The sequence below is a fragment of the Corapipo altera genome, unplaced genomic scaffold (genome assembly GCF_003945725.1).
Source record: "Corapipo altera isolate COAL_440 unplaced genomic scaffold, ASM394572v1 1, whole genome shotgun sequence".
NCBI lineage: Eukaryota > Metazoa > Chordata > Aves > Passeriformes > Pipridae > Corapipo > Corapipo altera.
In genome coordinates, this window is record NW_020884873.1 from 31,130,234 (window position 1) to 31,144,213 (window position 13,980).

The 13,980-nt window shown below is 44.0% G+C and overlaps 1 protein-coding gene across 2 annotated transcripts in view; it reads right to left on the reverse strand.

Moving 5' to 3' along the window:
* The window catches only part of TRHDE (thyrotropin releasing hormone degrading enzyme), a 205,178-nt gene extending 194,862 nt beyond the window's left edge, over positions 1-10,316 (reverse strand). For both annotated transcript variants that reach the window (XM_027661969.1, XM_027661961.1), the window contains exons 1-2: positions 9,415-10,316; positions 3,660-3,933 (exon numbers count right to left, since the gene is read on the reverse strand). In XM_027661969.1, coding sequence (XP_027517770.1) covers positions 3,660-3,933; positions 9,415-10,229 — 1,089 coding nt within the window. In that variant the 5' untranslated portion in view covers positions 10,230-10,316. The remainder of the gene's footprint in view (positions 1-3,659; positions 3,934-9,414) is intronic.
* Between the last annotated feature and the right edge of the window lie 3,664 nt (positions 10,317-13,980).

Here is a 13,980-nt window from a genome sequence, read left to right on the forward strand (position 1 = left end):
TTATACACTCTTAACCACAGCACAGTTTATACACTCTTAACCACAGCTGGAAAAGAGGTGAGATTTTAATCATTAGCAAGCTGTCAAAATTTGAAAGGACAGCCTCCTGCCCCCAAAATGTTTTGTGAATCAAAACCGGGTTTAGGGACATGCCAAAAGAAAAGCAAAAGTATATGCAGTGTGAAGCCTTTTAGATGTCTACAGTATGTCTACAAAATAAATATACATTGCCTTAATTGAATTGAAGAAAGATTCACCAATGCAACAAATTGCTTATCATGATGCTTCAATTGAAGGTTTTTTAATTTTCCTGAAAATCCATTCATTTTTAGAAGCAAACTTACTTTTATTATACATTTATATTAACTGCCATAGGAATAACTGTATTTTAATGAAAAAGCAGCTTTGAAGGAAACCAAGAAGTTGAAAATTGCATGTGCAAGGACTCAGCTATTTTCAAATTCAGCCAATAGTGTCCATGAACTCCTGGTACTGCAACATAAGAGACTCAAAAAGATGGATTACCTCAGCAATTCATTGGAAAGGACATAGTTCTGAACTAAAGTGCTTGTTGTGAGTTCATACCTTAAAAAATACTCTTCCAACAAAACTGAACCATGATTAAAGATGATCAGATCCCAAACGGACTGAAAAATAGCAGGATATATTTAACCAATAACCCAGCGTGAACTGTTCTGGTATTCCTGGGCAGTAATGTCCCTGTCACAGAGGTATATTATGAAAAACAAGAGCTAAAACTCTAGACTAACCAAACAACCTCAAACTATCTCAATCTACGTAGGCTTTTAGTCTTCAAGTCCTTGCAAAGATTAACCTACTAATTTGCATAAGTGTTGACATAATTCTGTAAAGTGATACTATCAAGTTGGTGGAGTATACGTATGTCCTACATGCGCTGAATCAAGAGACAAGCATAATTATCAAGCTCTAGTAGCCACAAATTCCTAACAAATAAATACTTGGATTTTCTCTTCAGGTCTGTGTTAAACCTGAAGTCATGAGACCAGTTTTGCCAAACACAAGAGCGGCAGAAAGTTATCCACTGGTGTCTATAAGACATGAGTGTGCCTTTGTCTTCAGGTTACCAAACATATTCAAGTAGCAAAAGTCTGCAGGATATGAGCTCTGAACAACACTACAAGAAAATTAGTTAAAGAAAAGGTTTTATGTTTCAAACTGATGATGGTCCTAAGGCCCATTCCCCACGTTTCATACAGTTGCTGACACTAATGTTGAAAGCCAAAGTGCTTGCAGTTGGTTCTCCAATAGGCCCAGGACACTTCAGAGTGAGATAACAAGGTAGCATTATGTAGCAAAAACTTGCAAGCATTACTCTATATTAGAGCCAAAAAAACACGAGACCGACCTACCTACCAGAGTATACATCAAACAACTTCCATATTATTAGAGCCCTCAGTGTTTTCTAAAGTTGAAAACTACCAGGTATTCTTAGCTTCAGGCTAAATCCTTCACCAGGTGAAGTACATTACAACGAAAATTATCAAATCCTATCTGAATTGAAGCCTGTTCCCATACAAGTTGAAAACAAGTGAGAAACAGCCTGATACCTCTACCCTGTTCTGCCAGGCCAGTGAACACTTCTCTTTATCAGTGAGTGTAGTGATAGGATGAGGAGTAACAGTTTCAAACTGAAAGAGGGTATGATATTAGGAAGAAATTCTTTACTGTGAGGGTGGTGAGACACTTGAATGGGTTGCCCACAAAAGCTGTGAATACCCCATCTGTGGATGTGCTCAAGGACAGGTTGGATGGGGCTTTTGAGCAACCTGATCTAGTGGAAGTTGTCGCTGCCCATGGTAGAGGGATCTGGAACTAGATAGTCTTTATGGTCCCTTCCAACCCAAACCATTCTATGATTCTATGAGTATAACAAAGTCAGAGGCAACCAGTTTCTCATCCCAAGAGCAACAGAAATTGTACAAATATTTAATCTGCTGGAAGCAAGACTAAGAACCAGGCATCCACTTCTCCTTTCTTATTTCTTTACCTTGGCACTTTTGAGTTCCTTTTCTAAATTAACCCACTGTACTGACAAGAGAAACAATCCAGAAAAATAAATAAATAAATACATGTCATGGGTTGACCACAATAAATAACCCCAAAACCCCACCAAAAATCCAAACCACAAACTCTAAGCCTTTCAGCCATCGAAGGTAACATGAGGACTGCAAGCATGGCCTTGGCAGTTCCCATATCCTTGTACTCATAGGTTAAAGTACCTCAAAGAACCACTTCCTAGTCATGTTTCCTCCTTTGTGGGGCCAGAGAGTAGTGTCATAGTCTGCCAGTCATGGTACAAAAAGGCTGAAGAGGAGTGAAAGATCCCCAGTGTCCTATCCAGCTGTTTTCAGTGACAAAACAAGACTTATTTGCTGACCCCTTCAGTATGGCCTAAATGAGAGATGCCAATGCAGGGGGATTTCCTGGGTCCACCTTCCATCAGCACAGCCTTAAATCCATGCTAGGGCTCTGGCAGTTACATAAAAAAAACTGGATTAGTGATGTGTTTTGGTTGAAAACTGACCACATTTTCATTTATTTTTTAGGTCAGTTTTCAGCCAGATCATATGGCTGTACAGAGGTGAAGGCTGGTACAAAGAAGGTAAAGAATACCTTTGGTTCAGAGAAGGTGGGATCGGCTCCCTCTACAGCAGCACAATGCTTAGGCCGGTTCAAAGTGTTTAAGGATTTGTTTCCCAATATGATCAGCCTGCAGGCCTTCCTCATGCCCCCACGCTACAGAACAAAGTCATACAGCATTTGCGAAAGTATAAGGTGAACATCCCTTTGCTAAGGTGCACAGATCAAACTGCTGTCTAGTCCTCTGCTTCCAGAACTAGCTCTGTTTTGTTATTCACAGTAACTAAGAAAGAAGAATTTCTCTGTATGTTCACCTGAAAAATCAAGATGACAGCTCTGTGAAATATTCTATTAAGCTGACAGCATTTCTCAGGTATGTTTTGGCTTGTTATACAGTTTTGAGCTTGATATTTGTACACAAAACCAAAACTGACATAAATAAAGGTCATAGTATAACTCCTGGAACCATGCCATATTAGGAAACAATGGCTTCAAAAAATTAGTGCTACCATCAACCTCAGGAAGCAGGTAGGTTGCAAAGTCTTTGCTCTTCTGAGCAAGAGATCTAAGATAGAGATTACTGTATCAGCCTCCTGAGCTAGCACATAGCAAACCATAGAACATGTCAGTACTGAAGGAAGGAGACTGGAAACCCTACTACTTTCTTAACCCAGTACTACTGCTTTCTTTTAATAAATAGTCTCATGAACACTGGTATTGAAAAGGCTACAGGAAAAACAAGACAAAACTTCCCAAGAAAACCAAAGTGAAGTGAAATGGCATATTTAAAAGCTTAAAATTTCATCAGACAACCACACCTACTAAGTTAAGCAGTTACAAAAAGCCCAAGACAAACCAAAAACTTTAGACAAAACTCCAGAAAAGGTCAAAAACAATACACACCATCATTACACAGACTAGCAAATTTTAGAAATGCTAATCAAGAAAATACTTTAAGTACTTGATGGTATGATCCCCTATAAAAAGTGAGGGTTTTCAAAGTAGTGAAATGTGTTTGATATATTAGAAATACTTACAACTACTCCACTTTTGGTGACAGTTTCCCGGTATGTAAAATTGCACACTGCCCAAGCTAGGTAATACGTGGACATAAGAGGGGTCTGTGAAAAGTGATCTGTAACCCATCCATCTTCTTCAAAAACAGAAGTTTCAACCGGCATGTTGGACAAAGACAAGTAAGTTGCTTGATGTCTGATACTGATTTTGAAAGTGGCCTTGTAGATGGGCTCATCAAAGCAAGGAAAGGCTTTTCTGGCGTGAGTAGGAGAAAACTGTGTAACAGCAAGAAACCTAGAAAAGCAGCAAACAAAAATAAAAAGTAGTTACTAACTGTGCCCAGCACTTGATTCATAAACATACCAAATAAGACATTACTTCACTATTGTGGTTTAGAGGGGGAAAAAAATACAACTGTATAACTGCGGAAAACAGTTCAAACAACTGTTTGAACACTGCTTTATCACTTTCTTGCTACCTCTGCTGCAATGTAACTGATATAAAGTAACGGTCTACAAATTTAATACAAATTTGCAGACACCACAATGACGTTAAATAAGTAACTCCTTGTCTTTTACCACACTTCAGATTCTAGCAGTATTTTTCATCAATATGTGGGGAAAAAAGTGAGCCACTAGTGGTTATACAATACAAAACAAGCACAGTCCTCAGTTCAAACCAGGATTTAACAGCCTTCGGGGAGTTCACTCTGCCCTGAGAGACTGACAGGGCACTTTGCCTTTCTTTGGGCATGAGAACTTACGGTCACACAGTGCACGCAGGAGGGTCATTGTTTTCCACTGCTGATTACTTCTGTATCGGCTGCACATAGGCCTGGGACACAGTGCTGTACAGCACTGCTGTGTCTGTGCATGTCCAAAAACAATTCTGTGAGCTTTGCCAAATTACAAATGTGAATAAATGATTAAACAAGCAGAGACTATTTCACTGCTCTTCTACATGTGGTTTTCTTTTCTGGAGTATTTTATAGAGAAGAAATAAATATTTTCAGTTAATGAGTCAAATTATTAAAAGATCTCTAAAGGAGGAAAAGGTATTTATTATGCCATAGAGAATGGGAAGGCTTTAGCTTGACAACAAAATCTGTAACTGTGTACTTTGGAACTAAAGAGATTTTAACCTAGATACAGAAAAGGAGACTTTCTGGGTAGAAACTTATACTTACACATCAAGAGAAAACCCATGTACAACGATCTTTTTGCAGAAACAAGAAGTTACGCTTCAAAGGTTGAATTATGGGGTTTGATAAAAGTATTTTCTAGAGGCATGCAGAAGGAAAAAATTACCATAGGCCAACTATGTAACTGTAAAGGTAGCACATACATAGACTTTTTAAGTAGTATTGATTCATGTCTTACATTCCAAGGTTCCCTCAGTGGAAATAACCATGCAATTTTAGATACCAGGCAAACATTTATCAAAATTTTAGAGGCTGACTAATCATCTGTTATTCCTCTGAGGGAAAAGGATGGGTGGACAGTTTTGATATAATGAAAACAGAGGCACCTATTATTAATCAGTCTATAACCATTATTTTGCAATGTGATACCCTCTAACACTGAAAAAGAAAATAGGTAGCCCATACAAAAAGTGAAGTATCTAATTAACTTTTTCTAAAACTTCTTAGGTTTTACACATATTTTGGAGAAAATGAAGAAATAAATTTATTGAAACATTACACTTTTTTCTTGCTATAGTGCATCTGCACCTGGTAGAACTAGATATATGTTTTCCAGTGAATTATCACCTCTTTCAAATAAGGATAATTTTTTAAAAATTTGAAAAATTTCTCCACCACTGATGCATTTACAATCAGTCTAAAATAAAAAGCCTTTTTTGGCTAGTACTTATCGAAGGAATTCATCGTACCACATTCTTCTTGTCTCGTTACAAAACATGGATTACTAAAACCATAACTCTGCACAAGGCTGCTAAATCTAAGGTTAAAATTTGGTGCCAGGTATTCTAGTGTTAATCCAGAAAAATTCCATATTGGATTTGTACTAGTGCAACAAAGCCAAATCAGCCAATTAAATTAAGCAAAGCAACTTAATTTATATACGAAGTATTTCAAGTGGACCTGATTCTGCATTCTAGGCACACTCTAAGCAGCTACAAGAAGCCTCAAGTGAGCATGGAAAACTGTACTGGCCTGTTATTAATAAAGCAAGAATGATGAACTTTCCTCTGAAATTAACAATTTTAATGAGCTCCAACGTACATGTAAATGTACACTCAGGGAACACCATTTATACTGTGACACTCTCCAAATAAGGAATCTTCCCCTTGTCCCCCCTCCCCAGCCTCCCTCTTTAATACTTTTATATTTAATACTCATTAGGCCATTGAAACAATCTCTTCACCAGGTAATAAATCCTAGTAACTTGATAACCCTCATAAATGCTTCATCATCTGTATTCTCTCAGGCAGGTAGATATATATCCACATAGATGTAACTGGGCAAACACTGAGTGGTCAATATTTCATACTAAAAATACATCAACTACCAATAACGGTGATATTTATAACACGAGCATTAGTATCAAACATCAGTTTGCTTGTTGTGCCATAAAGCAAAACAAAAAGTTAAAACTGCTTCCCAAAAACTAAACATTTATACTTAAAAAACTAAAGAAACTAAACCCAAAACATTGACTCTGTTTATCTACTCCTCTCTGTGTTCAAGTAAAACAAGCAAACTTCTATACCATAATAAAACTGAATAGCAAGCCGAGTATTTCATCCATCTCTTTACACACCACTCTGGGCACCAACATTTTTATCTCCAATTCCCAAAAATATGACCATAAAAAGTTTTACTTTAGGGAATAACAGGTTTGCAGCCTGTTTTCTCAGCATACCAACAGCAGTACTTCACAGCTGTTTTAATCCCATCTCATCTATTAAACGAAGACATGTTTCCTCAACAACCTATCTATTTTGACATCTTAGTTGTCACAAGACAAAAAAATATGTCTGTTTGTTTTGTTTCTGTGATGTAAGAATTTTTTTTCCTTTTCATTTATGCCACAGTTTGATGTTCACTTAAATTATGCCTGCATAATTTTACAGTACTCTACAGTACCTCTCTATTATATGTCTGTATTACGTGCCAGTAAATTCTGGCACATAATGCTAAGTAAATTTGTAGCATATCACTTGCCTTTTACATCTCAAATACAGTAGAACAGACTTAAGTCAGAAGCTGCTTTTATGCAGCTGTCAACATTTCAGACTGATTTATGACTTTCACCTGTGAAGACCACAGAAACTAACTTTAGGGAAAAAAAATCATAAAGCAAAGGCATTACTATGTTTGTGATACCTCACAGTTACCCAGAGTTATTAGCTCCTCATGTACAACAAAAGTGAAAAAAATGATGGTTTGGACCCTTTTATAGCAACGCGGCTACTGTATTTTAATCAGATACAAAGGTGTGAAAAGCTAAAGCCCTGCTGGAACATCAAACTCTCCCAGAGCATGCAAGAAGCCTGTCTGTCTATTATAATAGAAGTTGTCCACATTTAAGGACCACAAATGGTTATATGTATTACATTAAAAAATGGGTTATTAATAAAAATGCAAATTTTTACATTGTAAAAGCACACTCTGATCAAAGAAGTTCCCTGCTTTAGAATGTGTATTATTCACTTTATACTACAGTGAATCATTAAGCCTGTGCCAGCGGAAAAACACTACTTCTATTTAACACCTGAAACTATAACCACGCAATGATTACAGTTTTAAAAACATTTTACAGAAAGAAATATAAATGAACTGATGTAAAGAAAACACATGCCATTGATTTCAATATAGCAATGCTACCTTACATAAGGTAAGGTATCTATCCTTAGATCTTGTATGACTATACTTAGTGTATTAAAAACAAAGCAATTCATATCTGAAAAGTTACACACAGAATACTGGGAAACGCATTTTATATTGCCTTCCACCCTGTGTCTTAAATTACTCTGATGACTGAAAAAGTGAAAGGACCTTTTTTTGTTAGTGATAGTTTTTAAATCTTAACTAGGGAATCTGTATTGAAGCATAGTACAGTAACTCTGGAAAAATGTCACTGCCACACCTATTCGACATTTCAATTACTCCTATACAAAGTCTAAATACACAAGAATAATATCTGCTTAAATAATGTCTTGGATTTGTAAAGTGAATTATACCCACTGCTGTTAACAGTATTTTGTTTTCTGATTTGCCTATTTCCATACAGGTCTGTAAGAACTCCCAACTGTCCTAGTCATTCAATCATCCATGATAACAGGCATTTTATCCGCATCTTTTCCTACAACCATGTTTTTTTCAAATTTCCATTTTATTTCACTTTGATGACAAATTGCAAAAACTTAATTTCAATTCTGCTTGCAGTTCTAACATCAGACTGTTTAAACTCTCAGTAATCACAGTAATGAAAATATGTTTTAATAAAAGGACTTCTGACTTAATTCAGTTGGTGAGGATGCTTTTCACGTTTGACTAAGTATTTTTGCCCAGTTCTTCCAACTATAAACTCTTTGTTTCACTTCACAGTATAACACAGTAAGATTCAGGAAGAGAAAACCTGTCACTGCAGGTGTTTCATACAGATGTTTCAAGAAAGGATGGCTTAAAAATAAACTAATTCTAAAATGATAAGCCATGTCAGAACCATGAAGCCCATCCCACCTTTCTTTTCTATTATAAAGCCTGACTCTGATTAGAAAACTACTTTAAAAAAGAAAGCCTCTGTAACTGCCTAAACGGGGGCCTCCACAGTGACCTTGCCTACCATAACAAGGGCCTCGACAGGAACCCAAGGGGCTATACCAACATGAGTAAATACTGAATCTTGTTCTGCATGAAAACTAATCAAGTTTGCCCGGTAACAAGGTGTAAACCTGCAACGACTCAACTGCAGAGGTGTAAACGCATTCACGTTAGGTGAAATCACATCCCACCACGTTTTTGCTTCAGATAACAGAATAAAATCAAACCAGCACAGAAGTCCCGCTGCTGGCAAAGCTCTGTCACACAAGGGCACACGGCAGCCAAACACGGAGTGTTTATTAAACAGACCCGGAGTCTCCTCTCCGGGCCTGCCCCGACAGGGACCGAGCGGATGGTCTGCTTCACTCTTGCCACCCTGGAAGTTGGCTCGTTATCCCCGTCCGTCCCCAAGCTGCGCTGGGGTATCTCCTGACCCGCAGCCTTCCCCGCCCCGGCGGGCGCGCAGGCGGAGCGCTCCGCTCACCTGCCAGCAGCCCCGGCTAAGCCCGGCCGGGCCTCCCGCACGGCCCAGCCCCGTCCGCCCCGCAGATCGCGGCAGCTCCGCCCGCCCCCCTCGCTCCCACGCAGCCCCTCAGCCTCGGCACCCTCCAGCCGCTCTCCCGACACCAGCCGGTGGCGCGGAGCGGGCAAGGACTCGCAGACCCCCAGAGCCTCCGCAGCTCCGCCCTGCCAGCGCCAGTCTTAAGGGGACGCCCAGCGAGCGGCGGCAGCGGCAGGCGAGGCCCGGCCTGTGCTCACCGACCGACCGATCGGACTTGGCGGCCGCTCCTCCCCGCCGCAGCCCTTGCCTGGGCGGCCGGCACAGCCCTGCGCCCCTCGGCGGCACGGCCGGGTCCGGGCGGCGCGGAGCCCGCGGCATCGCCCGCCTGGCAGCTCCGCGGCCGCCGGGTCCTAGCGCCGCCCCGCCCGAAGTTCGGCGCTGGGGCTGCCAACTTCGGACCGAGTTGGCGACGCGGCCGCTCCGCTACCTTCGCTCGCCGTGGAGAACGTAGGAGCTGCGGAAGAAGCCCAGCAGTTCGTTCTCGATGAGGGCGTTGTAGATTATCTTGAGGTTGTAACTTCTTTGCACCTCTAGGCTGCGGTTGAGGACCACGACGAACACCTGTGTCTGGGGGTAAAAGAAGGTGCGGGCCACCCGCACGCCGCCGGCCAGCTTGTCCTCGGCCACGCGGACTGCTTCGATGTGCATGCGGTGGGCGTGCAGCACGATGTACCGGCTGGCGTTGAGCACCTCTAGCTGCACGTTCACCTCCCCGCTGAAGGTGAAGTTCTCCATGAAGGCGCTCAGCATCAGGTTGTAGTGCAGCGGCCGCAGGTGCCGCGGCAGCCGCGGCCGGGCCCAAGGCGGCAACTCCTGCCGCCGCTGCCACTCCTCCTCCTCCTCCTCCTCCTCTTCCTCCGCCGCTTCCCCGCCCCGCGCCTCCTCCTCTGGCTGGCCGGGGGGCTGCCCCGCACCGGGTGGCTGCCGGGCCGCCCCCGAAAGGCTCCCATTGCCGCTGGCCCGCCGCGGGCCGTCGGCGGCGGCACCGCACTCCTCGAAGCGGACGCTGAGCAGCACGGCGATCATGGTCACCGCCAGCAGCGCTAGGATGGAGACGGCGAAGCCCAGGACCAGCCGCTTGTGCACGGCGATATGCCGCTCCGTGGTGCGGGGTCTTGGCCCCGCCGCCTCGGCCCAGGGTCCCGGCGTCAGTCCCCGGCTGCCGTTCCGCAGGGCGGCCTCCTCCTCGATCATCATGGGGGTGACGGGCGGGCGCTTCTCCCGCTTCTCCTCCAGGGCCATCACGGCAGCGCCGCTCTCGCCTCCCACGAGGCCGTCGCCACCCGAGGGGGCCCCGAAAGCATGGAAGGCTCCGAGGCAGGGGGGCCCTCAGCCCAGGTGGGACGCACCGCCCCTCACTTCCCAACAAGCCGCATCACCCTGGTCGCCGGGAGCCCCGCTGGGGAGCGGCTCCCGGTCGGGGGGACGGGACGAGGTCGGGTCAGGTCGGGCAGGAGGCGGCGGGCGCTCTCCGCCGTCCGGCCGCCGGGGCCGCGCCGCGCAGGCAACTTGTGCGGCTTCTGCGGGGCACTTCAGCACATGCCGCTGAGCACACCTCGGCGCCAAGGGGGAGGGCTCTGCCGCCCCGGCCCCCCCGCTAGCACCGCCGACCGCAGGGAGCTCTCTTTTCCCCGCGTCCCGAGCCGCCGGGGCCGGGGTCGGGCTCCTCGCCCGGCCCCAGCAGCACCCGAGCCATGCGCGCCCCGGGGGCGCCGCCGCGCAGGTCGGGCCGTCCCCGCGGGGCTCGCCCGGCACCGGAGCGGTGACACCGGACAGCGGCGTGAGCCGGGCCCGTCCTCCTCTTCCTGCGAGCGGGTCGGGCTCCAGAGAGTCGCTCCTCGCGGCTCCTCTTATTTTCTCTTTCCTGTCTCCTGCAGGTACAAAGCAGTCTCCCGGCTGGCTCGAGCAGAGGCGGCTATATATAGGCACTGGGGAGAGGCGAAGGAAGGAAAGGGATGGGAAGGGGGGAGAGGCGGGCAAGCCCCGCCGCCCCTCGGCTTCAGCGGCTGCTCCGGCTGCCGGCGGTGACGGCGGCGCCCCGGGGGAGCGGGCGGGGGCGGGAGGCGGGGGCGACGCGGGGATGAGGGAGGCTTTTCTCCGGTGTGTCACACGCGGCGGCTCCGGGGGAGGTCGCTGAGGCGGCGGCGGGAGCCCCGGCCGGGGCGGGCGGAGAGCGAGGGCCGGGCAGCCGCCGGGGACGGGGCGGCTGCAAAGCCTCCGAGCCGCAGGACTGCCCGGGATTACACGCAAATGCGTGTGCTCGCCACATAAATATTGAACGCCCTTACTGTGTCGTATTTATAGAGACTTAATAAAGAGCCGCCGACTACGTGTTTGGACGACAATAGTGCTGTCATACTAACGTGGGGATGGAGCTCAGAAAAGGATAAATACTCCTACTTAAATCGATAGGATTAATATGCCGAGAAAAAAATCGCTCCGTAAGCTCTGGCTGGAACTCTCAGAAATCCCCTTGCCGTTACTCCACGGACCCAGGAATGCCAGTGCTGAACCCCGCTCCTCAGCTGGAGGGATTTTAAGGATATGTTAAATGCTGCCTGGGGTAATACAGCAACGCTTCGCTAGAGTAGCCCTTGGAGCAAGCCCCAGTCTGGAAAACTGAATCAGCCCACTTTTTCCACCTGTCCCCAAACTTTTGCGTGTAGGGACTGCAAAAACACAGAATTAATATATACAGCGAGGATGTAGATCAATGTCTGAAAGCACCTCTGTTCCCCTTATTTTGCTTGCATACGTCAAAACCTGCCTCTGTTCGTTTTCTTTTTTTGAAGCTCTTTAGCTCCAGTCTTGTAAGCAGTTACAGATGTCTCTATCCACGGCATTCAGTCCTGTGGAATCTACAGGAATATATGCTGTACGTCAAGTTAAATGCATACATAACAATTTGCAGGATAAAGGGCCTTATTTTCCATAGTGAAGAAAAAGGAAAAAAAAAATAAAAATCAAGTCCTACATTTCTTTCATAAGCCAAGCAATTCTGCAGAGTTTCATGAAATGCGATGTATTAGCCATTTCACTTCAAGAGGAAATGCCTGATCTGTTTTCCCTGAATCTCTGACATCTAGAAATGTTCCATCACTCAAACCAATTTTGTCTAAAGATTACTAGTTTAAATATAAGGAATTTACTACCTTCTGTATATACTCATATTTCCTTATATATTCCTATAGAAAGATTGTATTTAGCTCTACTGTCCCTGGAAGGAAATGAGCACAGTCTAAAAAACGTTTGTGATCTTAACTAAATTTTAAGTATGGTGATACACTTGCTAATTGTGTTTGTACATCCTAGGAGGACTAAGATTTTGCTCCATAACTGGCATTCCCACATATTTCCTGGTGATATTTGACTGCCCACCTGTTACAACAACCTATTATCCGAAAATAGCCTTCATTATTTACTGACTAAAGTTTGAGGCAGAAAGGTAGAAAACTATTGCTATGTGATTTGGGGGGTGGGGGGGGGGGAAGAAACAAACTGACACAGCAAACTAACATCTAAAGCTACAGGTTTAAAATGTCAGTTTCTATATGTTTCATTAAACCCTTTAAAAGTGGGCACAAAAGGAAGTGTCTGCGTGCTTTTAAGATTTTGTATGCAAGCTGTCAGTATCAGGCATTAGTAAGATAGGCAGTGTTTCCCTCTATCACTCTCTGCATTTGATTTTTATGTTGTTCCCATCAGCAGTGCATGGAGACATTCAGGCAAAGATGTGATTCAAGAGTAGAAGTAGCCTAGAATACAGTGGAACAGTATGTGTCATTTATAAATATTTTTAATTTTTAACCACATTTTTAATTAAATACAACTGAATAGTTACAGCTATCACAGTTTAAGGTTTTTGTGAAGCCTTCTCAGAAAAGCGGTTGGGCTAACCAGGCCTGCCACTTAAAGGGGGGTGTACCACTGTGTGTGTGACAGCACGGGTACATCATTCTGGCCTTCTTGAAGTACAAATAACAACCTCAGCCAAGGGAGTCAGTCACACAAGTTAGCTTTGAGAATATTGGTCTATAAATTGAAGGGCCAGTACTGGGAGAGGGTACGTAAAAGGTTTAAGGTGCATGCTAGTAAGAAGCCATGAGGCTGACTTCTTTTAAGCCAAGTTGAAATAGCACTCAAAATACTGGCATAAAGCATGAGTGATGGGAGTTAAGGCTGTTTATATTCACCTCCAACTTTCGTCATTGCTCAAACAGAGCAGTGAGAGGTTTCCAACCCCTCTCCACCTCTCTTTGGGCTTCTCGTCAGTCTGGAGACTTACAATAAGAAGGTTCAACTAGGTACTGTGTTAAATAGCTCATGTCCCTCAACTCATCCATCATTCTAAAACTTCACATTACTAGATTAACCTCTTCTTCATATTAGTAATGACAGGTTTCTAAAATGTAGCTTGACCAGATACAGGTCAAGGGAGGTATTAACTTACTAATTTGTTCTCAAATGCTACTCACTGCATGTAGTTCTGTCTACAGACTGATATATAGCCTTTTGCTGAGAAAATACAAAAGCATGGGGCTCCCAAAAAAACAACGTGTGTACATCTGGGGAAAATTCTTGCTTTTTCATTTGTCCACAGTTACAAACATAGATGTGGATTGCAATTCCTTTGATCTTTCTGCAAAGACTGTTGGAAAATACATCGAATCATTGATCATTTTTTCAGTAAAATCCTGATGATGGCTCCCTGTTGTTCAAAATTTCCCGCAGGCCATCAACATGTTGTATGCAGTCTCATTTTATGAGCTTATAGCTTAGGGTTTCACATACTCATACAAAATATGAGTATGTCTCACCTTAACTGAATTACTGTTAAGATGGCCCTCCCTAGAAAAGTATCAGAAGAAACATGTATATACTTCATAGAGCAGAGTTTCCAATTCTATACCAGCTTGTAACATGGCTAGTAAAGAGCTGATGAGGGACCCCCATAAAGTTGTAGCTTATGTTAAGTTAAGATTGCACACAACAC